The 26,068-nt window shown below is 37.6% G+C and overlaps 1 protein-coding gene across 5 annotated transcripts in view; it reads left to right on the forward strand.

Annotated features, from left to right (window-relative positions):
• The window catches only part of TRPS1 (transcriptional repressor GATA binding 1), a 216,960-nt gene that overhangs the window by 186,706 nt on the left and 4,186 nt on the right, over positions 1-26,068 (forward strand). For all 5 annotated transcript variants that reach the window (XM_056332086.1, XM_056332085.1, XM_056332087.1 and 2 more), the window contains one exon: positions 21,613-21,735. In XM_056332086.1, the coding sequence (XP_056188061.1) occupies positions 21,613-21,735 (123 nt within the window). The remainder of the gene's footprint in view (positions 1-21,612; positions 21,736-26,068) is intronic.

The raw sequence follows: 26,068 nt of genomic DNA on the forward strand, positions 1-26,068 counted from the left end.
GGTACTAGTTTACCCCACTTGCATCGCATTCCTACATAACATTTCTGTTCACACATAAGCGTCACTGCATTTCATTTTAGTTTTTTGCTCTTCCAGTAGATGGTGTTTTCATCTTTTTCTAACTGACATCTCTGAAAGACAAGGAAAAAAAAATGCATTTTGAAATGTTATGTGTGAAGCAGAAAGTATTTCCTGTTATTTGGAAGCCCTTCTTTGACCCATTTCTTTCCCTCACATTGCCCGACTTCAGCCTAGAGTTTAATTTCATATGGCTTTATTTCACTGTTTGCATGAAGTAGTTATAGTCCTTGGTCACCGGCGTTCTTCGAGTGCTGGGTGCCCGGATGTGTCAGCTTTACCTTCATTTGATGCTGTTTATCCCTCTGATAGATTGCTGTATGTTCATCACCTAATAAATCCTGAAGAGAAGAAATTGAAATAGTGAAATCTTGGTGAGAAGCCAGCAGACATCTAGCTAGCTGTTAGCTTGGTAAAAAAGCAGCTTTCTACTGTCAGGATTAGAATTACCCCAACAGTTGCAGCAGCTCTCAAGCCTCTGGATTTGTTTGCAATGAGAGATTTGTTGTGGATTTTTAACAAGGCTCTTGTGTGTGTGCCATGCTTAGTAAATATTGGCCTTCGGGGTATTTTTCAGTCACACTGAATGGACTGTTAGTTTCCCCAAACTGCAAAGTGCAGAAAATCCATTTCACTGATTTTTTTTGCTATAGAGATTGCATCACAACTTATGCTGTACGAAAGAAAAATAAAATCGTAAGAAAGATGGTGTGTAAGGAGCTGGGGAGGAAAGAGACCAGTAACTGTGTAATGTCCAGTTCTTAAATAAGTGACGTTGCCCGTGTTAAATTTCTGTTATGAAAATTACAAAACAGTATTTTTATCTCATTAGTGGTACAGTGAACATGAAAATACAATAAATTACTAAAAAATTGTACCTTTTTAACAGGAGGTTATAATAGAAAAACGTATCCAAATTGTTAGATGTTAGACGGAATGAAATTTATAGAGAAATAGAGAAAATGAAAACAAAGTACCATGTATCTGAACTCTATACATAATGTAATGTGTGACTAGAACAATAGTGAAAAAGAAATGGACATTGTGAGGGGTTTCAATGGCTTCCCATTATACAGTTTTAATGTTTTGATAGCCAGTGGAGTTTAATATTAAAATACTTCTAGTGCCCCTGTGAACTATTCTGTGGATACTTTTTATGAGCTAATTTTAAATGAATATGAGCAATGGGATGAAGCTTTTTCATTTGAATGTGGTTTGTAAAAACAAAAAGTTTCCTGAGATCGCGTGGGTATGCTGAAAGCAGTGCTGCATCGACTTTGCAGTACTCAAGTGATTTTTTTCTTCGGTGACTGTGGCAAGGCTGTTCTAAAAGTCTGTATCAGTCATAGTGAAGTACTGCACTGGGTTTGATCTCTTTGATATTTTGGAGAGTGATAGTGTATAAGAAAGATGTTTCTCTTCTTTTTTTTTATTGTCTTCATTTTAAGTGATGGCAGAGCAATGAGTAGAACAATAATTTATTGAGTATTCACACACTGTATGTATATTTCATTATACATTTATAGAAGGCCTATTGTTTTGTGTTTTCTGCTGGAGGCTAGTCTTGTAAAAGAATAGTCTAGAATAGACTCACTCAGTGCATGTGTTGTCCATTTGCCTGTCAGCAATAGTTTTGACAGAAAAAACAGGGAGTTTGAGTGACTGCTGGTCTGTCTTAAGGTATGGTAATGAGGCTAATTAGGAGAGATGAGAGCTGAACTGGATATGTGAAGGCAATTATCCGTGAAACTTTTGTCATGCTTTATCTTTATCAGATCTATATATATATATATTTTTGGCATTTGCCAGTGACACACAGAATGGAAATATTTGAAGTGATACATATTTTGGAAAAGTGAAGTAAAGAAGGAAGGCAGAAGGAAATTTATATGGGAACATCTCATTGTTAAACTGTACAACCTAACAAGAATATTGTAGTTCAGCAAGAAAAAACCTTGCCTGTGTTATTCTTGTCACTAACATTTACATGAATTAAAATCAATTACTTTTTGTAATCATAAGGTTACTAGACACCTACAGCTCCCCTTTTAAATGTACATTGTTTTGTGTGCTCCTTTTAAATTACGAATAGCTGTAGCAAGCATGTTGTTAAACGTACTTAAGAGAAAAACATGCAAAGAGCATGAAAAGAGAGTGAAAAGGCATTTAGTTGTACATTTTAAAAACGATATGAAATTTTCTCACTTCTGTTTTCAGGAGGCTAGTGCGATTTACTTTCAGACTGTTTCTTACACCAATCCAGTACAAACTGATTAAAAAAGAAGCACTGAACAGAGCTAATGAAAACCAGGTGTCACAAGTCTTGATGAATCAATGCACAAAATCCACAAAGAAAGAAGGTGATAAATGAAACTTACACATTAATAAGACCATAACCAGGCTCAATCACTAGGCTGTTTTGAAGAGCCACCGTAACTTCACACATCTTTTTATGATAGAGGGAAAAAATTACATCCTCTGAGCTCTCTGCACACTCCTTCTTCTTGCACTATGTCAAAAGACACTATACCTCTAATCCACTTTTAAAGAGAATGTAATGTGAAAGAAAAATCTAGTTATATAAGACATACTCAATGACTTTTTAAAAGAAAAATCTACTTCATAATTTAGATCATTTTACTTGTACACTTCATGAGTCTACCAAGTGTGCTTATAAAGTCAGATCACAGACTGCAAGTCAGATTGATCTTAGTAGTGTATAGTCTTCTCATCTGAACTTTCTAGAAGTATGGCAAGGAGTATAGTGAATAGATGTGTAATAAAGATCAACACTTGGTGCAAACATATTTTTCCATTAAGCACCAGTTCTTTTTCTTAGATTTTGTTCTGTAGTACATATGTTACGAGCTTTGAATTTACTGCTAGCAACAACATTACATGCGTCCTGAATGCCAGCACAAAATACCTGAGGTCTACAAAAATAAACCTAAATCTTACATGAAGGACTGAGTTTTATTTTGTGTCTTTAATCTCATTTGCTTTTAGTGAGGACAGGGAAAGTTGTTTGATCTCAGGTAGACTTTCTACCGTAAGATCTCCCTGTTCTGTGGATCATAACATCACACAGCCAATTATTGCTGCTGTCGGTACCCTTTTCCTCTCTTTACCCTCTGTTCTTCACGCACACATGTGCACACGCAAAACCACTCTCTTACTTCCACACTACAAAGGTGGTAAAAGCGGTTTATTGCTGATTGTAATACACAGCCATTAGCTTCTTGATAGCTTCTACTCATCTTTAGTAAATAGGCTACTATTGCCTCCAAGAGACAGTTTAAAGAACTCTTCTTTCCATCTGCTTTTATGGGATGGAGAAAAAGATGAAAAACCTTAGCCCACAGTCCACAGCAATAATAATAATTAAAAACCAAACCAAACCAAAACAACAAAACTGGCTTGGCAGTTTTATGAAGAACAAGAATAAGGGAATGACCACAGAAATGCCACTTTCAGTCATCAACAAAAGCAGTGCTAGGGACAGGGGACCTCCTCCTATCCATGATACCCGTTCTCACTGTAGAGTTCATGTTTGGTATTCAGTTACAAAGGTCTGAAATATAGCTTTGTGCAAGAAGGAAAACTGAAAACAAACTTTAGATTATTTGTCTGTTAGCTTGACTAAACAGAAACTCCTTGTATGTATTTCTACTTTCTTCAGCTCCTCTTCTTCTCCATTTACACTCTGCTGCATTATGTACAATTGCTCATTAGCATAAATTTACAAAAATGCACTGGTCTCCAAGTGCCACCAGGAAGAGGATTCAAAATCTTTCAATCCAGTAACACAACTAAATAATCTAAAGTAATTTATCTAGTTGCAATAACTAACTTTTTTTTTTTTTTTCAAGTGTGTGTGAATGTCTTGACCATATTTTCTGAAGCAGTTGACAGTGGTGGTATATAAACACTTAAAACATTTTATTGTAGTACCACACTGTTGCAACAGGTTACCTATGGTACTCGTAACAAATAGGTTACTAATGAAGTGTCATTTCCTTGCCTTATTTGGCTTGTGTTGCAACCTTAATTATATTTCGATTTTAGAATAAACTCTCAAAGTAGCGTACAGGGATTTGGCCACACGACTTGCATTAACATTAATCAAAATCGCATGTCTGAATTCCCACCACACTAAAAATGTACCTTGGGATTGCTGATGAGGATTGTGTGCAGGGAGTGCACATGCAAAAGAACGCTTCACTGACGGCTTCCTTTTGTTCTGAGTCGTGTTCATGCACCTCATACCTGAAATAAAAGATGGCAGTGAACACTGATGCCCTTTGTTTGCATGTTGTTTCAGTGAGGACAGTGACAATTCATGTTTCCTCACTTTAATCAGCATGAACCCAGCAAGTCCTTTTTGCTGATAGGCTGAGATGGTAACTGTAACCCAGGGGGAACAGTCATGTCTTTGGTGTAACTGTGAGATTTTGAACCTGAGTTGAAAGGCTGGTTTGGGTAAAATAAAGCTTCGTCTCCATCATCTTCTGTGCCAGCCGAGGCTTTGTAAAAAACAGTGACTTTTTATCAGCAATTTGCATGTTATTAGATTTTTGCATTCTTCTGTATTTTCCTGTTCCTTGGTTGCAAGTAAATTGTCAAATATTACTGTAACAGAGAAGCTCTTTTAGCAGTCCTTGCAGTCCCAGTGGAGGTAGTACCTGGAGTTCAGTGAGACAGCCTGCTCAGAGGTCCTTCTGACTGCTTAAGTAAGCTCCAGGGGTTAGACTCACTTTGGTATGGTTAACCATGGACTGAAAGGTGTCAGTGTTGTTTTTTTTCATGAACGTGTTTCATCCATTGGTGGCTGGTGGTCATCAATTCAGACACAACTGTATCATGGGTTTAATATCAGACTATCTCACAGAACCAAAATCTTCAGGCTCCCTAATACACAAATGAAGTTTCCTCATTAAAAATACATTTTTTAAAAGCTGCACATATTGCTCCAGTACCCAGCTCAAGAGGGTTTCTGTCTGGAAACCACATACAGTAAAGCTCAACTCTTTGTAAGTTGACCATGGTTATAAGTTGTGCTTTTGCAGCTATGTCTTCTGCTGGCTTTTTTGGAGCATCTTTAAAGAAAAAAGATAATCTTAAAGGATGACATTCCATGTCTAAGCTAATCCATGCTTTGCATCTGAAGAAATCTTCAGAAAAAACCCTGAAGTTTCCTTGAATGTCTTATCTTGGAGTGATGGGTTCTGACTGACTGAAAAACAGGAAAAAGGAGTTTGATTTACTGGATTTCAAAGCAGTTACCTCATAAAATAAATAATAACTTTCCATAATGCCTTCCCATTAATCCATATATGTAATGCAAATAAATTAATAAGAAGATTCATATCCTCCAAAGTTTACAATGATTCCACCACGTCAAGACAAACTTTCTATCTGTAGTGATGACTCATTGATTTGGTGTAGCACCTCAAGACTCATTTAGGAAAAGTACAGTTATGTCCCTTTGGCTGACCGAGGCTCTAACATTTAATAAAACCAGAACCCCAGGCATTTTCTTAATTTTTGTCTTAGGTCCAATCTTGCAAAATCTTATGGATGTGCTTAACTTTACACAGGTGAATAGGCTTATGAAAATAAATTAGATCTCTCCCATGCTTAAAATTCAGTACAACATTTTTTTTTCTTTGTATGAGCAAAGCTTTTCTGTACTACTATAAAATTCACTTTTATTTCTACTTTATCACATTCAGATGCTTTCTTTGCTATGTTTTCTGTTTTAAACTAGCACTTTTAGAAATAGAGTGTTCCCTCGGTGGCATTGGCGACAAAAAGAGAAAAGATGTATTTGCAACTTGTATGGCTCTAATGAAAGTGCTAGTAAAGATTGCCTTAATCCTAGAATCCAAGCAAAAAACCATTAAAATTGCTAATGAACAAGCCAAGAGGTATTGTGTAATGAAACAGTTAAAGGAGCACTTGTTTCCTGGCAATGATAGAAAGGATTTTTTCATTTTTAAAAATTGTTTCAAAAGCATCTTTCAATGTACAGTCCTTTTCAGTTTGCATCTGTCTGCATCGTGAGGAATCCTTTCACCCCCTTTTCAAAGACATATGAAGCTTGCAATGCAGGATAATTAAAACAAATCTTGAGTAAACTGTTTTGTGGAGATAGAAGTTTGATGGTTGAATATATAAAAAATTGTAACCAGATGTTGTGCAGAAGCCATAGTAGTTTAAAGATCATGAGCTTTTTCTTTTTTCCTTTTTTTTGTGTGAAGCAAAAATATTCTAATTGAAGTTGTCAGCAGGAGTGAGACTAATATGCCTGTATTTGATTAAATAATAGTTTATTTAACATTCAGTGTGGCCCAAAATTGGCTGAGACTAAAATACAGAAACTCCTTACTTTAAATTTTTGTATTTAAAGAGAGTGAAAAGTAAACCTAATTAATGTTAACATTTTTGCTTGATATTCCCAGCTATTCTATTATTTGTCCACTTGTGTGTCTCATCGGAATGCTCTGATATCCATTGCACACACATTTTCTTCCTATTTTCTTATTAACTGGTTGTTTGATGGAAGAAGTGGAAAAAGAAAGATGGGCAATAAAGTCTGGAATGCACTGGTTGATCAGAATTATTACTGAAATCTGGTAGAACTTAAGAGCATAATGCAAGCGTCATCCAACATCCCTTCTTGCTAGTCCGTGCAAAGCACAGGAACTCCAGCAGATACATTAAGGGGTATTCGTGCATGAAGAGGGTTGTGTGTTTTAAAAATGCCAGAATATTGAAGTGTGTGCAGTAGATTTCCTGGCAGTTATTTACTTTATATGGGATAGCAGTGTTTAATGGATAGTCAGAAGAAGCAGTGGCTAAGATTCTTTCACTAGACGATTGCTGACTTTTTTCTATTGCTTCACTAACGAACATATTTATGTCTTCTATAGTCAGAGGCTGAGATCCTTTCCCTCTTATTTTTGTGTTACCTTACTGCTTAAATAGCCCTGTAATGTTATGTGACGCTGTGCATAAACAAGGGGATCCCCATCTTGCCTTCTGTGAATAACCGTTGTTAAAACCATAGGAATTTCATTCTCATTCTGTTCTTTGTAGCTGTCTGGCCTTTTGCGTAAGAAGGGACTGTGTGACTCACGATCCACAGACTGCACTGGATTTAAAAATGAAACATAAAGGCAAGAGTTGCTTGGCTTATTGGTGGCATGTGTGTGCGCACACAAACGCTTCCCGCAGGAACGCATGGGAATCAGGGCTGAGATTTGGCATTTTTAAGGCAAATCTGTCTTTAAGAGAGCACGTTCTATTTGTCGAGTGATGCTGCCTATGATAGGGTTTCCCAATGTTTTCCTTTGCCCCCTGCCATGGGAGCAGCACCCTTTCGGTGCCCTCGCAGTACCCTCTAGTGACTGCAGCTGACTGTTACAGTCCGGCGGGGCTGCGCCCAGTGCTGCCCAGCTGCTCCCCGCGCCTCCGCCTCAGTACCTGGCACTGCATCCAGAGCCTTGAGCAGTGCTCATCTCTCACTGCTCCTACAACCTGCCAGTGAGTAGCAGGCAAGGCCAAATTTGTAGGGAGATTTCAACATTCTGTAGGAAACTTGTATTCCATTACAAGGCCATTAATCACGGAAATGTAGCAAAAATCACAGCCTGGGCTGGGCAGGCAATATGTGCTACAGTGCTGGGGCTGTTCCTGAAATGCAAAATTATATAGACCTTCTTGATGATGTTACCATGTCTGCCCTGGTGGTGCCACCCAGGGTTCCAAAGGTAGATGGCAAGGCCGTGGTAAAATCAGACGAGAATTACCCTTACCACAGCGAAAGTGCAGTCAGTTTTTCATCTTCTTTTTTCTTCTTCTGCTATGTCTAAAATAGACTGACATCAAATCGGTGCTAGCTCTGTAGGTTTTCTACCATCTTCTGCTCTCCTTCTGCTTTATGCAATAGGTGGAGTTATATTGGGTATGAAACAGGAGAGAATTTGTTCTTTGATTTGTCAAAGGAAGAGTTACTTGCGAAACACCAACTTGTTGAATGTCATAGCTAAGATGCTTAGCTTTGCACTGATCTACAGTAACTTCTGGAAGTTGTTCCTTCATTAATTCATAGTGCTATTAATAAAGGAAGCAGTGCCCAGTATTTATATTTTAGGAATTATTTGTGGGAGGTATAATTCATTGGTAATCACAACCTTATTTTGGAAAGATCTTTTCTTATAAAAATCCATACAACTGACATCCACTTTTATACGGGGGCATTACTCTAAAGAGCAATACTCCCTGTGTATCATGCCCAGATTTAAAGCCTGCTTTAGAGGGTCCAGGATGCTAGTCATAGACAGGTAGCATTGGCAGCCATCCCAAAATCTCCTCAAAGGTTCCAGAGGTTGTTACTGCATGAATCATTCAGTGTTCCCCACACCTTCCTCATCTTCCTGCTGATTTTACTATCAGGGTTTCACAGCCATGAAGTTTCCACAGCCATGTCCATTTCCATATGACTAGCCACTAAGGTGTGAAATCCTAGTCCATGACACAGAACCAAAAAATGTTTCCTATAAAATATATGTAGGAAATAAAGGCCCTTCTCTTTTCAGTTCCTGAAAGAGGGCTTTTGGCAAAGATGCTGATGAAATGGAAGGTTATTTTTCTCTCCTAGAAAAAAGTCATGTCATTATAAATGCGCTCCTTTCTGGTGTACGTGTTTTTCCTTCTCACTCCTAAAAATTCCAGTAGGTGATAAAGATAAAGGAAGGGAGTCTAAACAATTTGGCATTCACTGTTAAGGAAAACCTGAATTAAATTGAAAAGTGAGTTCTTCAGAGTGTCAGAGTTTTTGTTCCATCAGTAAGACAGAACTGGCTTTAAATACAGCCTGTTCACAAGTAGCAGCTATGATTTTGTACAGCATGTCTAAATTTAAAGTTTTCTTTTTATTTCAAAGTTGTCTATGTGGGCCTTCTGGAGGCTGCTTTCAAAACTGAATGAATTGTGATGCTAGCAGGTGGACGGTAAAAGGGAAACTGTTTCCTAACATTCTGTGCCTAAATAGCAAAGCCTGATAAATTGATCAGTAGAACAGGACCAAACCGTTCCTCCTGGAGTCTGTGCCCTAGCCCTGCACAAATGCATAGACACACTTAGGCAACCCCAGTGGTCCTTGCCTCTCCCGTTACAACACGGGTGCAGCCACAGCTGCCTGTGAGCAAGGCAGTGGAGCTGTTTCACTGATGCCACTTCAGAAAGGAAGCAGAGGGATGGTTTTACAAGGCATTCCTGTGCAGTCAGCTTCATTTCAGAAGCCTCCAAAGGATGTGAAAAATAAGTTAACTGTGGCCTTGCAGGATGGTTTTTGCCATGCCTCTTCTTCCAGCCTCGTGCTTGATTTCTTGAATGCCGTTTTCCAGTCCTTCACAGCACTCTGAACTAAAGCCTGAGTATGTGGCAGGGTGGGTAAATTTCTTCCTTGGCGTGTAGAACTCATGATGGAAAACCACGCTAAGTTATGTGTTTCTCTCATACTGCTCTTGTCAGGCTCGTGCCATTTAAGAGAATGACTGCCCCCAGCAGTAAACTCACCCTGCCACTAGCATTAGAAACAATTTTTCTGGTGAAATGCAATCTGTAAGAGCAATTTTGACAATGCAGATTTTGAAGCTGGTGTCTTAGGCAATTTAAGAACCACTTTCTTAAAGGTAAGAAAAAAATTAGACTAGGGATGCTGGAACACTGCTGTGCAGTTACAATACTCTCTCACTGCAGATGTCAATGAGTATAAAAAGAGCAGAGGGCATACCAATTTCTAGGACTGCAAAGGCATAAAAGCCCAAAATATTGCATGAATCTTAAAATATATATTGTTTATTATTTGTTTTTTGGCGTTTGTTTTTTTAAAATTTATTGCCCTACAGGGTGATTCTCCCCCACCACCAAAAAAAAAAAAAAAAAAAAAAAAAAAAAGGTTAAGGCAGTTTAGTTAATGACATTAAGCTTGATTAATAAGGGATTCGTGTATTTCTTTGTGTCCACCAGTTACCATGACTTTCCCATTTCTTCTGCTTTTACATGCTTCTACCGCCTTACTGCCTCTAGTATTGTATCAGGACACCCTTTTCTTTCTTTCGTTTGGTTTTTTTTTAACCTTGTGTAATATCACAGATTTTAAGGTCTTCAATCATTGTGTTGTGGCTCTGTCTTGAATTCCATGAAATGTTTCCTATCAAACTAGGAGACCATATGGCCATGTTGGCCTAGAATTCTCAGTGCATCATGTACCAGAAATAGAAGCTGGTAAAGATTCTTCAGAGATTGTGATCACTTGTTCCAAAGACCTGGTTTGTTTATGGAAGGGATGCTTGCAGTACATAAACACTATTTAAGGAGAAATATCTCCAAAATGTAGAACAGTTGTTCTCTTCTCTTTCTCATCTTAATGGTATTTCTAAGGAAGGCTATACAATGCCCTATACTGAGTCTCGTTTACATGTAGGCCTTAGGATCTTGACAGGAAAGAGCACACAGAGAATAATTTTTATAAAAATTACATTAGATACTTCACTCAGTTCCTTATGGTGGAATTTAAAAGTAGATTTCTCCATCTTTAGTACAGTTTTATGGACTGTAAAGTGTAACATTCAGTCTGGATGTAGGTCTATTTTAATTAATACTTTTATAGCTGTTGAATTTAACATATTTTATTTTTCAAGGCAAATTAGTATGAATTATGGCTAAAATTAATAAAAAAGAATAGAAAAAAGTTTCAAGTAATTACAGCCTCTCACTGAAGAAAGCTTTACAGAATTATTGAGGCTAGAAGACAGCTCTGGAAGCCATCTAGTCCAACCTTGCTGATCAGAGGAAGGTCAACCAGAGCAGGGTACTCAGGGCTGTGTCCTGTCAGGTTTTGAATATTTCCAGGGACAGACACTACACAGCCTCTCAGAGCAACTTGTTCCTGTGTTCAACCACCCTTACGGTAAAAAAAAAATTCCTTTATGTTCCCATTGGATTTCCTGTATTTCAGCTTGTTCCTCTGTCTCTTGTCCTCTTGCTGGGCACCACTGAGAAGAACCTGGCTCCATCTTCTTTCCTTCCCCCCATCAGGCACATATTGTTAAGATCCCCCTGAGCCTTTTCTTCTCCAGGCTGCACAGTCCCACCTCTCTCAGCATCTCCTTGTATGACAGATGCCTGAGCCCCTTAATCATCTTTGTGGCCCATCACTTGAGCCTTTCCAGTACATCCATATTTTTCTTATACTGGGGAGTCCAGCATGGCACTCCAAGTGTGGCCTCACCAGTGCTGCACAGAGGGAAGGATCACCTTCCTCAAGCTGCTGGCAGTGCTCTGCCTAATGCAGCCCAGGACACTTGGCACTTTTAGATGGGTTAGCTTTGAAAAATACAAATGAGAGGGGTTTTTCTCTGCTCCCCCTCAACATTTTCTTTTTCAGGAACTATCTCCCTAAATGGGTGCTGGGATTTATCACAGCTCTAGCCCATTCTTACTTTCTAAAGCTATCAAAAAGGAAGACATCAAATGTTTTTGCTGGAAGTGGGATCACAGGACAGAGTAAGATGATGGTTAGAACCAGCCACTTAGACACAGATTCTGCCTTATTGTCTTGCTATCTTGAAGTGTTTGGAATGGATTGGATTAGATGAAAATGTCCATTGTAAAAAGGCCACTACTTTTCCATATTTACCACACCGTGGTATCTGGGATGCCACAGTTTCTCCCTAAGTTCACAATAGGAAATAACTATGGTAATTGTGTGGTATGGGTTGGCAAATGCTGATATTTCGGAATGGAAGCCATTCTAGCAACAGCACGTAACAAGATCTGCAGGAAGAGTATAGTCCTAAGTGTACTGAAAATAATAGGTGGGCATCATCCGCTTTGGATCTCACCCTAGTAACAGCTTTCTCACGGGGACTGCGTGAGGCTCAAATTATAGTTCCTGAACAAGTATATAAGCTATAGCTGCCTATATGAAATCTTTTCTTGTTATACATTTTTTCTTTAATTAAAATTAATGGTCCTAGGGGGAATTTTTTAAAGTACAAGTAACAAGTAAATGTTACCTCACTGGTTTTCACTGAGTAGACATCTAATTGACATTTCCTCCTCGAGTCCTTTCTCTTCTGAGAAGACTTCTGTGAAGACTTTGCATCCGCATTTTGTAACTTTGAATTGGAAATTATTCTTTCAGTTTAGTTTCCAGATTTGGGGTGCAAATTTGGGAGGATGTAGGTGATCAAAAGTCAGTGGGACTGAGGCTTCTAAGACAATTAATGGCTTTTGAAATTTTTACCCCTGAGGAGCCTTTCCTCTGCTGATTTTGGCAGCCCTCAGCCAAAATCTACAAATGAGAGTTCCTCCTCTCAGCTGCTGGCTTTCTGAGCCATTTTCTGTATAAATAGAGATCACGTGGACTTTAATAAGGTCAGGGAATGTTTTTTAAATGTCTGTGATTTTTTTTTTCTCAAAACTTAATTTTGCCCATCTGATTTCTGTGGAAGTGGGAACAGATGCCAGAAGCTGAGAACTCCAGCAGCTTTGTGCTCACACTTACAGCAGAGCACTTGCAGGATTGGGACCCTCAATTACTATCACATGTAGAGTTACATACTGGCTCTTAGCTGAGATCTGCAAAAGCAGTCTGGTTCTCCTACCATGTCAAAGTTAGGGGTGTTTAAGGAAATACGGACATACCTTTGCTCCTTTTTTGTCTGTTCATTTGATGAGTGAGATTACTTCATGAAAGAAGAGATACACAGTGTGCCTTCTTGAACATAAATCCTCCGGTATTGATGCCTAAACTTAAGCACCTAATTCCATGTTTAGGCACCTTCATCACTGGCTCTTTATCTCCAAAAGTGAGTCTGCTAGTCTGTTTATAAAAGTCTAACTATTGATTTAGATTCCCCCATTTGAGACAACAGGACTTGGATATTTTTGCCTTGTGCCAAGAAATGAGAGTCAGAAGCATTTCCAGTTTTCTCGACGTCTCTTTCAGAGTGCTTAGTTCTGAGGGTACTACTTTTATCCAGTTACTGATCAGAAGAATAATCTGATTTTGCACTTTTTATACCACTTATGTTGTGTATCTAAATTTAAAAAAACTGAAAGAGAATCATGACTTAGATTTGCTCTCTAACAACGTCTGAGCTAGTTTGGAAATACACAATGTTCGGGAAGGAGCAGTGATCTGTGTGGACGAGCGCTGAGTTTTCAGGCAGCCGTTCAGCATCAGAGCTGCTGCGTGAATCTGTTTCAGCAAAGTGCTGGTGGAGAAAGGTTTGGGAGCAGGGATAGCAGTTCCTAAACCAGGCTCCCTCTGTCCTGCTTATGCACAGTAATGCCTCTACTGAACCATTTTTTGTGGGGAATAGTGTTATTCCTACATTGTACTTCTTTTATTGATCTTATTTTTGATTGTTTCATATAAGTACTGTTTTAAAATTGCCTGAGTGGTCAAGCTGATTTAGAAAAGTGGGAAGATGTTTAGCCATAAACTTCGTAACGTATACAGCAGCTCCTAAAAGGGACTGATAAAACCTGTTGCGATACTAACATCATAATTCTGGTGAAGACGCTGAGAGATGCTGCTGGCAGCTTTTTCCTGTGTTAGGTGATAAACTGTGAAAATAAAACAGGATACAAATTTAGGTGGACTGTAATTTAAATACTCGCAAGCACACCTCAGCAGAGATAACGCGTTACCTTGAGTCGATGTAGAGGAGGAAGGGAGAAAAATTGTGCTGTTCTGGGGGAAAACAAAGACAATCAGGGCTTTCTTCTTGAGCAGCTGCAGCCAGTTCCACTAATGGAAGTGCAAGAGCAGAAACTGGCAGCACAAGGTATGCGTTCGTTTTTACAGATGGCAATGCAGACAAGTTGGTAATTGAGAAGGAAGTCGTGTACGTGAGCTGTTTGACGGGGGACAGCCCATTACAGTACTTTCCTGTGTAATTGACTCGGTGAATTATTGGAGACAGAATTTCTGTTCCCCTTGAATGGGTTTCAATTGCTGCAAAGTGACATCATTATTGTGCGGGAAATGCAGGTTTTCAGGTTGCACTTTTGGGGTGGTTTTTTATCGGGTTGGGTTTTTTTTTCCTATTGTTGTTAATAAAACTTTTTAAATTAATTTTTAGCTTGCCTCCATGGAAGTCTGTGTTGCACTGCTGGTAGTCAGTAGCAAAATACACAGAAGCTAGACCATACCATAGTGGAGTAGCTGCTGTTTAAGGCAGTGGAAGGGATTTAAGGATGATCAGCTTGTGCAAGTTGAAGGATAAGATCTTAAAAGTACATTATATCTAGTAAAAGACGGTTGAAGGAAACTGCTTCTAAAAAATCATACTGTATGTAGAATGATTAAGTAAATATTTAACTCTTTGCAGATCAGACTAACATGTAGTTCCACCAGAAAATATTTCTCAGTGTTCATTACAAATGCCTCATACTATAAATATGTGTATGTATATTTAGTCTGTGTATATGTATTTGGCCAAACAGGAGATCACACATATTTTTAACACACAGTGTTTAAAAAGCCACCACCACTAACTGTGATGAGGAAATCTAACCTGCAGAAAAAAAAATATTGTTTCATATTAGTACCACTGCAGATCTTGACGGGGAAACTGTGAAATTACCTTCCATCCCTGTTTGGATTAACAAGGAGATACACTGTGAACCACGTAATTTTCATCGGTAAATGCTCAAATGAATGAAAATTAACAAGTTGTTGTAAGGTGTATTGTGAATATTTATATGACCCCATAGTTACTTATGGCTCTTAAAGGATGGTTAAAGCAATGGTAAATTCCTGCCTGTGGAGCTCAGGCTCTGGCTGGAGGTGTGTGTCCAAAGCTGGTTCCCTTCCACCACAGTGGCAAAGGTTGGTTCAGTGCTAGCTTGGAGGAGGAAATAAAGCTGAGGTGACAGCAGTGAAGAGATCCAACAGCAGGTGACTGTGGCTTCTTTTTCTTAATTTAATTATTAATTACTTAATCATTTATTTTGATCAGCTATTGTTTTACTTCAGTAGCAATAATGACATTCCAAACTAATATTTTACTAAATTCTTCTTGCTTGGTAAGGCACAAAGAGATTGTGGTTCACTGCCTGTTTTATGGGTTTTGGGTTTTGGTTGTTTTTCCTTTTTTCAATAGTGAATGCTGCTGTCTCTAAGGTAGCTTTACAAAATACAAGGAAATGCTTCAAATGCTGGGACAAAATCTACTACTCATCTGCATTTTTGCTGCTGATAAAAAGTAATTGCAGTTTACATGCACATTAAAGTATTTACTCTCCCTAAGGGATCAAGGGTAGGATTCTGAAAGGCTGCTGTAGCAGTAATGTTTAATTTACTGTCTGCGTTTTCTCCCCTCTCTAAAAAAACCCTGATTCCTCTCATTAAAATTTTTTAATACAGCATATATCATAAAAAGATGCTGTCACAATAGAGCATTAAAAAATCCACTAAACTTTTTGTATGAATTAGGTGTGTGATTTTAACTTTCCTCTTGGCATTTTTACTTTCTTCCTACCTTGCCTTTCCTAACTTCTTTCTTATGCATCTTTCAAATACAGCTCTTTAATGTAATTGTTCTTGAAAATGTCTTAGACGAAGAATTTGGATTTGGCACATTAAATTAACTTCAAGAGGCATCTGTTAACTCATAGTTAAGGTTGAAAACAACTTTAACACTCTGCTTTATGTGTTTCGCTTTTTCTGACAACTTGTGCTTTGAGGCCGAAAATTTGCTGTGCCTGGTCTATTCCTGAAAGCTGTCCAAGTTATAAAGGGATGAAAACCCAATGACTTTCTTTTTAATTTAGACATAGTTACAGCAAAAACAACTAAAATTTTAAAATGTGAAATTTTACAGAGACATAGTTGTGGCTGTTTTCATAGTTGAGAGGGAGAACAGTTTTGATTAAACACGTTTGGAAAGGTCTGAGTGCCTCTGCAGCCAAAAGAAATGAAGGCTGAAAGATTCTTTTCCCATCCTAAACAGGAGAAAGTAGTGCTTACTCCAACATCCAGATGGTGCCTTGCTACCCAGGTTTTAAACTTCAATTAATTCGAGCCTCACCAAAACTCAGGAGACCTAAATACCTCCTCATGTGAGGAGGACAATACCTGGAAAGACCTAGCAGGTGTGAAACAAGAAACTCCTAAATACTCACATCAATGCAAACACAACATACACAGATGTAACCGTGAGTGTATTATGCTGTTTTTCCGAACGATGTGGTAGCAACCGAACGATCACAGGTACAAGACCAGCTGCTCACAATTGATCCTCTCCACAGTGGGTCACCAGGCTCACACTGAACCAAGCGTGCGCAGGTTTCCTGGCACTCCCCTTTTGGACCTCCTGAGTTGCCGGAAAGCATCCAGAGGCAGCATTTTGCCTTTTTTCCAGTGAGGCATGTATGGTTGTAGTCCCCAACTCTGTCACTGGAAATAGGTCAGTATATGCTTACTCTTGGGTAACATTTATGATTTCTCTGCACCTTGTGCTCTGGAGCCGTGATTACAATGTGCTCCGTTCCTGGCACAGTGGGAAAGCCAGAGTTGGTAAAAAAATCCACTCGGGCTTCATCATCTCGTCGTTTTGTGAAGAGGAAGTGAAAGTAATCAGCAAGAAGACCGGTTTTGCTGAGTCCAAAACCAAAGGGGTGATGTAGGAAAAATGCTTGGCTGAAGCTCATGGAGCCTATTTGAGTTTCTAAAAGCATCTTCTGGCAGAAATTTTGAAAACAGGATGTATTTGGCACTAGCAGAGTCTCAGGCACCATTGCTTAGTCTAGCTAGCTAAAAAGCCACAGTTCTGGGCAGTGTTTTTGGCGGTGCTTTTACAATATATGTTTTGCTACATGAAGTTCCATTGAAATAATAATTGAAAGTACAGAATATTTTTACATATTTTTTGTATAACAGTGGAGTGTAATGATACGTCTACATGGCCACAAATTTTGAAATCATGTAAACTGTCAGGTCATCCTTTTAAAATCTAGAGCAGTTTTTGTGAAAAGAAGGGCCTGATCCTGTCAAGATGCCTGAGTGAATTTTTATTATGGTATTCTTTGATGGTTTATTGCTTAGCAGAAAGCACTACTAAAATTTCGTTGTTTCAAGTATTGGTAACTAGTGACAATCATTTAAGGAGTTAAAAAAAAAAAAAAAAGATCAGGCATTCGGGCTTGATGATGTGTATACCAAGTTTCAGACTTGTTCAATTTGAAATGGTCAAGATATGAAACCATAAAAAATGTGAGTAAATACTCTGCATATCAAGGGTTGTTATGCAATTACATGCTTTCAGCATGGTTCTTACTGAGGAAAAACAGTAGAGAGATCTGCAAGACATGTTCAGTGAATAATTGCAAACTTTCATAGCTTAGCTACATAAAAATAATAATCCACTTGTTGCTTTGCTACTACTAAAATACTAAAATATGTGCATACTTTTTTCCCCCAGGGGAAAGCCACTATGACTGTAGATTTGTTAGAAAGTTATCTGAAAAAAAATGAAATCCTTTCTGCTCCCCCCCCCCCCAGTTTTGGCCAGTCTCCAAATTATAAACAGCTGAACTGATTTAAATAAAGTTTTAAGTACCAAAAAAGAAAAGGGGGGGAAAAAAAGTTACATCTGGGCTGACAAAACGTGTGCCAAGTTTCAGCCCAATGTGATTTGAGAGAACCAACATATTAAACGCCCAGACCTAGGAACTGGAATGGAAACAGAGACAGGCTGTTTGCTGCACTGGCCCCTTCAGGATTTGGGATTGCAATGTAGTGGTTATAAGGCTCCAGATGATTAAAGCTTGACTTAGTAGATACATATTTTAGTAATTTCGACCCTCTTGGCTTTTCCTTCCAAGGATGTACAGGAAATTTTCATGGATAACTCCAGCTAGTGCTAGTGGCATTGATTGCAGACTGAAACCTTTTTATCTGTGGCTCAAACCCTCCCATGGCTAGTTGTGCTGACTTAACTTTTCTGGGCTGATCATAAGAGCTTAACTATGATAAGTATGCGTTCTCATTTGAAAAAGAGCCAAATGTTCCATAACACATTTATTGAAAGTGCTGGCTTGGGTGTTGCTTAGTAGAGCACCTGAGCACACGGCTGAGTTTTATGGAGGCTGTGGGCCATAGCTGTTGTACAGGCTTTGCTGGACTGAAGCTCAAGTGCCTCTTCCTTTGTAAGACCAGCCACAAAACCAGCAATATTGGCCGTTATTGACTAGTACAAATGCCAAGTATGCAAAGCCAAACAGACTCATGCAGAAGTATCATCACTAACAGCAGAAGTATCATCACTAACTAACATTTAGCGTGCACACACACACACACAAAATTAGATAATTTCTGTTGGCTAGTAACTGTTATAAAACTTGTTACATAGGAAGTAAAGGCGTAGGGTTTTCCTTTTTCCTTTTTTTAATTTTTTTTCCTTCTTAAGAAACCACATCAGTTTAAGAGGACTACAGTCATTGTCAGCTTTTAAAAACAGCCTCCTTTATTTCTTACCAACGTCATCAAAATTTCTGAGGTGTATTTTGACAAGCAGATCCCTTCAGTGGTTAGTGGGATCTGAGAGTCAAGAATATGTAGTTCAATTCTGCCACAGTCGTGTTTCACCCCAGGAAATCCATCCTAAAGCTGTGTCCGCCCACTATAGAAAGCTGTTTCGTAACCCAAAAGCTCAACAAAGTAACAGCATTTAAGTTTTTTACAGAGGTGGTTTAATTCTTAATTTATTAGTATATGTCATCTATGTTGGAACACTTAGGAACTGAAATAATCATTGTTGATTATCCTGTAAGATCCTTAAATAATACAGAAATAAGAGAAGGTACAGAATGATAAGATGCAATGCCTAGAACGTAATGGGTTTTTTTACATACTTTCTGTTAGATGTAGGGAAGGATGTTTAGCTGGGATGCTTTGAAATTTTACACATAAATAGTTTGTAAGTACTAAATAAGCAGAGGTATAGGGTTTTGATACATATAGCTACTGCTAGGTATTTTGTAGACTATTGTCAGCTGTAGTCATTGTATTATTTCATTGCAGCTAACGTCCACTTTGAATTGGATCTTTCTTTTAAAAAGAGAGAAAAAATAAGTTACTTTTGTCAGTGTTTTAAAGATATACTACTCGCTAGCATTCAGTGAAGATTTCAGTAGTGTTATTAAACCCTCTGTCACTATTCAAGTTTGTACAAATGCAGCATATAGACTGCTCTCTCTATATTTTAAAAGTCTTCCATGACTTTGTGGAGGGTATTTCCCAAACTCAAAATCAGAAATGAAGGGGTGGAAAGACTGAGTCAGATTAGGACTCCACTTGGTTACTACACCACACCAAGAAGCCATAGGCCAGCAGACAAGAAGTAGGAATGGAAAGGAACAGTTCTGCAGTTGTATTTGAATCCTGGCCATATACAGTCATTTCCGCTTGGAAACTTCTCACCCTTTAAGTGGACCAAACTAGGGTTAGTTTCTTGAAGCTTTTATTGTACTCTTAAGCAAAACATTTGTGAAGCTGGGCAAGGGTATGTGACGACAAAAAGAATTGGGAGCTTCAATTTACTTGTAGACAAGTGCGCCTTCCCAGAATGATCTGCATCTTATATACACAACTAGTTAGATGTTTGCTGAAGGACATCAACTACAACTTAGTTCTCCCCTTAGCCAAATTGAGAAAAACGTAGTATATTACTGCTTCTGATTTAAGAGACAAAGTAGGGAATGATGTAAGGGTGTGAGAGAGGGATTATCTTGATGACAATCTTGATTTTATAAGTATCACTTTAAAGTAGCACAACCTGCTGTACTAATGAAATTGTGTTCTTGGTTTAAAAGGGCAATTGTTAGCCTGACTTTGTGCTCACTAAAAACATTTCCCCAATCTTGTTAAATTATTGCACTCATTTCAGATTTTTATGTGCAGCTTACCAGCCCTCGTTTTTTTACATTTCATTCATTTTCCTTGTATTGATGATTAATGGAGGATGTCGAACGTTAGAGTGAGCAGGCATCAGCAAATGCAAGATCATAATTAGTTTAGCTGACGAGGGCCTCTGATAGCACTTGCATCTGGATGGAAAAATTACCCTGTAGGGAACTGGCTGCTCACCAGGTCTTTTTAGTGATACATTGTGAAACACCCGATGAATCAAATGCCCTTTCAATGCCAAGAAAGTGTTCCAGTCTTGAAGCCAAAATTATGTCTGCAGAAAGCTTTCCATTTGAAATGTATCAGAGTACAATTATAACCATTGTATTTTTTTGGCATGAACACCAGTCTTCTACAGTATGGACTAAAGTTAAATAAATTATTTAAATTTTATGAAACCCTGAAATTTTTACTTATAGAGTTAGCAATTTTTAATTTATAATAGAATTCATTTTCACTCAGGCTGTTTTTCCCTGTACTCATCCATTCTCATCTTAGATGCTGAAGGTTTCTTATTGATTTTTTCCTTTGCAAGAAGAGAACAGAGTGGAAATTCAGATTTTCTTTTCAGCAAAAGATTCCATTTCCTGCTTATTAGTATTTGTGCCTACAAACACAGCCTGACTTTTGTTTAAATGAGAAGTTTAATGAAATCATTACTCCGTAGAAAGAATTTAATGAGCAATACTCATAAACGTGTCTACTTTTAAATATTCCTGGATCATTATGAAAGCTGATGAATGCACAGCTCAGTCTGGTTAAAAATCAATTTGTATTTAGGAAAGTTGTACCGTGCCTTTCTTCGCCTGACTAAAACAAAATAAATCTATCTGTCGATGAGACAGTGTTTTCTGGGATTTTGGGTTCAAAAAGGGTCCCATTAAGAATACTGTACTTTTATTTGGCTGGCAGAGGCTAGTCCTTGTTTACAGTGGGCTGTGGGAAATATACGGTAGCTTATACTGATTTCAGAAGTGGAAAAGACTGGAACTGAATATCATGTATTCAATTAATGAAATATAATCTCTATTAAAGGAATTAGTATCATGCAGATACAAACTGCGAATAATTGAAGTGGTGGTGTTTCAGAATTCTTGTTACTGATCATACTTTAAAATCAAGCAAACTATAACAAAATAATCTGTTATGAAATGTGGTGAACAAACTAGAAGTTTACAGAATGTTCTCTACCAGCTTCCAGAGGGGTTTTTCAGAATTTGCTGTTTAGAAACCATCATTAAATGCACAAAACCTGAAGTTCAAAAAGTTAAAGCTGTTATTCTGAAAAGGCTTTGGTGTTTCACACACCTCATCCATCACTCTAGGGTTAATTATAATGAAAATCAGTGGTGCCTATTAAGCACAATTGAACCTGACCTCATTATGGGCAGTGTGGTTTTATACTGTCATTGTTGCCAGTCTAGAGACAAAACTCCTGTGTTGATTTGTCCTAACTCCGCAGCTCATGTGACTCACCTCTGACCTGTTTTTTTTTCTCTGTGTGTTTTTTTTTCTCTTTTTTTTCTTTTTCTTCCCTATTTCAGAGACGTAGAGGCTCGGGTGTTTTTTGTGCCAATTGCCTGACCACAAAGACCTCTCTCTGGCGAAAGAATGCAAATGGTGGATATGTATGCAATGCGTGTGGCCTCTACCAGAAGCTTCACTCGGTAGGAAGAACTTACTGGTTTGTTCAGAAAAAAAGGGGTTATACAGCTAAGCTGGGCAGCTGTGGTCTTGTCTGGTTGTGTGATTAGTACCACTCCCTGGCCTGCAGTTAATTTCCTAACAGGGTTTTGTAGCATGGTCACTTTGGGATCAGATGTGATTCATTATGAAACAGGCTGAGATGCTGTGGGTAGATGTGTTTGAGATCACCAGTGATGCATTTAATTATTTTGATACAAAATAAGGGGAAAATTATTTCTTTTCTGGGAATTCCATTTAAAGGCATACAATATGTTGGTGATGAAAGCTCTCTAAATTCAAGAGCCCTTGTGTTCATAATAAAGTAAAAAAATAAAAAAGAATCCTTAAAGTTAGACATTACATCTATATCAAAAATAGCCCTTGCTGTGGTTTTTGTTTTCTTTCACTTCCCTTCCCTCCCTTTATTCTTGACAGTAAATTTCTTGGAGATACGGGGTGGTGGGTTTTTTTTTTCTTTTTTCTACAGTTCTTATAGTCTGCTGGAGGATTCTGAAATAACCCAGGAAGGAAGCTACTCACCTGATGGCACTCATCACTTGGTGAAGGGAAGATTCACCATCCCTCAGGATCAGGCAGGGAATAAGTAATAATCACAGGCTGTCTGTATTGTTTTTCATCTTATTGACACTTGACTTGATCCTGAAAGATGTTGAATGCTCTGGTCCAGGTCCAGGAAGGCCATGCTTAAGTGTTTCCTTGGATCAGTGCCAAAATGCTCAGAATCTTTTAGGTTAAGACCCACTAGTTAAATATTATCCCTGCTATCTTGAATAGAAGCACATGGGAGAGTCAGGTGACCAAGACTTGACTATAATTAATTTTTACAACATTCCCTTGAAGTTAAAAATTGTTAGTATTTTTCAGAAATAGAAACTGAGGCAGCCTTTGGGAGATTGCCAGGGTAACATAACAATTCAGGCTTAGAGCCCAAATCAGAAATCTATGTTGTGGCTGAGTGCTTATTTTTTAAAACTTTTTTTCAGAAAAAAAAAAAAAAAAAGCACTTAAGAAACTATATTTCAAATACTACCAAGTGGTTATGCCTATTTCTCTTTAAATTTGAGGACTAAGCTTCTAAATCAATTAGTAGCTTTTGTGAATTTATTTTACCTTTGATCTTGTGGACAGGCTATATAACAACCTTGTTTACTCAAGATCCTGTCCAGCCAACCTACTTAATAAAAAAGAAAAATATTTGAATTTTTAAAAGCAGCAAGACCATCACCAGTCTGAAAGCTTAGCTCTGTTTGCCATGTAACTATTTTTAAGCTCCAGAACAACTGAGCCAGTCAGATAGCATCTGAGCAGGAGAAGATGGACTAATGCATGATCTCTGGCCACCTTCTTGGCCAGGTCTTGCTGAAAGTATCATCTTCTTGGAGATTTCTCAAAGTTCTAGACATAATATCTAATTTAAGGAAATTGATCAGCGGTGAGCATCCAGAAAGATTTTAAAGAGGACAGTTTGGCTTTTAACGTTAATTTGACGTTTGAGTCCAGTAATTTGCAGAACTTCCGTTCACAGCCTCTATTTTCCCTTTTTTAAATACACTTTTCTATCCTGTTACGTCTTACCATGATTATTAGCACAAATTATTGAATGGATAAAAACTACAAGCATTGCTTTTGAATTCAAACACATAGATAATTCTTATGAACCAGTAGGAAAAAAATTAGTAAATTAGTGTGCTTCCAACAACAATAATTAGCAATACAATGTCAAGCTTTATTTTACGCATATAGAAAGCAAGAAGCTGACACTATCTTTTAGCTCCAGTGTTCAAGCGTGGCAATAAGCTGTCACTCAGTGGACATTTGACATTAATATCCTCAATTGAACTTTGACCAAACAAATGCAAAGAATTTAATTAGGCCTCCACTCTGCTGTGGTACAATAACAACTCCATTGTAAGCTGGAGTCTGAAATAATGAAACAAATCTTTCCTTTAGGACACCTTTTAAAATAGTCCCATGCAAAGGGATGCTCTTTAGATTGACTAGAATTAGATTAGATTATGAATTAGATTAGAAAGATGACGTTTTCTTTTATCTGTCTGCCTGTCTATGTCATCAAGAAAAATTACAGTATGCCATGTATGTTTTTGAATTAAGGAGTCTAGGGTGATGCAATCACTAGGCAAATGTCTGAAACTGTAAAAACCCAAGGGAATAGAACTGTTCCCTTCTGTGAGCCACCCTGTTAAAGTAAATTATGCTACACAGCTCAGTAAAATTCACCTATAGTAGGTTTGTACATTTCATAGTTCCCTTTTGATTGGATTGTGAGTATCTAGAACTACTCTTCATTAACTCAAAAGCATGTGTAATGCTAAGTGTGTATAATAAGTATGTATAATAATCTCTAAGGTCCCTTTTTTACTTGTGTTTAATAAGAAGAAAAATCTATGGTCTGTCAGATACTACTAGGTGGTAGTGACTGACAAATAGTAGTCACATTTACATTTCTACAATACCCTTGCATAATTTTTCAACGTGTTTTCAGAAATGTTCAATCTATCCAGAGGTCGTTTGCATTAAAATTGCAAGGTTTTCCACATTTTTCTCCTCTAATGCAGACAACTATGTTAAGAAATGTGTAATAATATTCCAATGGTCAATTACTAAAATTGTTTTCATAAAAAAATGCAGTTTATTGCAAACATATACACAATATTCACATTTGCTGACAAGAAAAGGAATATTCCTTGTCTCCCCAGAATCATGAATTTGATCGTTATTATTGTGGTGCTGTTCCTCATTTTTAATAGCTCTAACTTGGTCATGGAAAACTAGATTTTGTTCCATAGTGATTCCTTGGCCACGTCTTTGGTCTCCTTCAGTGAGAAATTACAGTGTTTTATTTTAGGATTAGACATATGTGATCTTGTAGTGGAGAGATCACTGCAATTTCCCATGGTATCTAGGAAGTCTAATCAAAATAATTTAATGAAATACTTGCTGGATGTTGTGATATATTTTTTTTAAGTTACTGATATATTTGGGGTAGGGAGATTTCCAAGTAATATAGAGATGGAAAAAAATCTTTGTGATGATATTCAATATGTTATATATAACAATTAAGGATCTGACATAAAGCATTTTTAAAGTAACGTTCTGGTAATGTTTCCACTATTTTCTAAACTTAATGCCACACTGAAAATCAAGAAGAGAGCTTAAACTTTTCTGTCTGCCTTAGTTGCAACTGAATGCAGAATATTTCTATCTGCACCTTAGTACTGTGAATAAGTTAAATATTCTAAAGTTAAATAAAAGTAGCTTTACTCCACTGAATAGTCCATTTTAATCAGCTAAAGTTAGTCAGAGGAGTACAGTCATTTGCATGCTGAAGAATTTTTCAGTTGGACCTACAGCCTTTAACTCCTAACGTCATGTAACTTTGAAGAGCCAGAGCTGCAAATAAGTGTGCGAGGTCCTTAATCACAGGTATGAAGATGTTTCTTTTAACTGCTTCCACAATCAGGCTTCATACCTGTAGCATGAAAAGTAAGACTAAAACTTTTTCCAAACTACTGAAAGGTATTCCATAAGCCATATGATAATGGTCTGTAGTGAATAAATAAAAGTTTAATAAGAGCAACATCAACAGTATTATAAGATCTTACACAGCATGTCAGTATGACAGTGTTACAATTGTCATAAAGAGGTGAGGCAATTACACTGAGCTTATTATAAGAGTATATGCTTATGTATATTAATTGGCTATAGATTCTGTAAACTATAAACTTTAATTGCATAGAATATACATAGAAAATATTATACTTTTATGTAGCATGACTGCCTCAACTTGGATCTGTTTGAGGAGACCGTTTTTCTGCTAAGTTTAAATTTTGCTTATTAAAAATCTAAATCAAAGTGTATCTTCCTTCTGATTCAGAGTTTTAATAGAAAGTAAAATCTTAACAAGCAGCTACAATGCCTAAAATGTAGTTAACCATTAAGAATAAGCTGACCTCAGGGAAATAAATAGGTGAAAGTGGAGAGGAAGATAGCAAGTCAAGAGAGAAACTAGATCTCTACAAGTAAAAGAGTGAGCGCTCTTCCAGCTCTGGATATTTTTATATTAGTTCAGTGTTATGAACACATATAAATTATGTTACCGTCAAAGTACAAATTGTTTTGGATATTGACTGTACACCAAAATTTAATCTGCACTTTAAAACAATGTTAAAAAGAACATTTCCAAATAAACATGTAAGTGGAATACTGTGTGGGGCACCTTTCCGTCCTCCAACCAAAATAGGATTATATGTGCATTTGGATGAGACAAATGGC

Source organism: Falco biarmicus, chromosome 3 (genome assembly GCF_023638135.1).
Source record: "Falco biarmicus isolate bFalBia1 chromosome 3, bFalBia1.pri, whole genome shotgun sequence".
Lineage (NCBI taxonomy): Eukaryota > Metazoa > Chordata > Aves > Falconiformes > Falconidae > Falco > Falco biarmicus.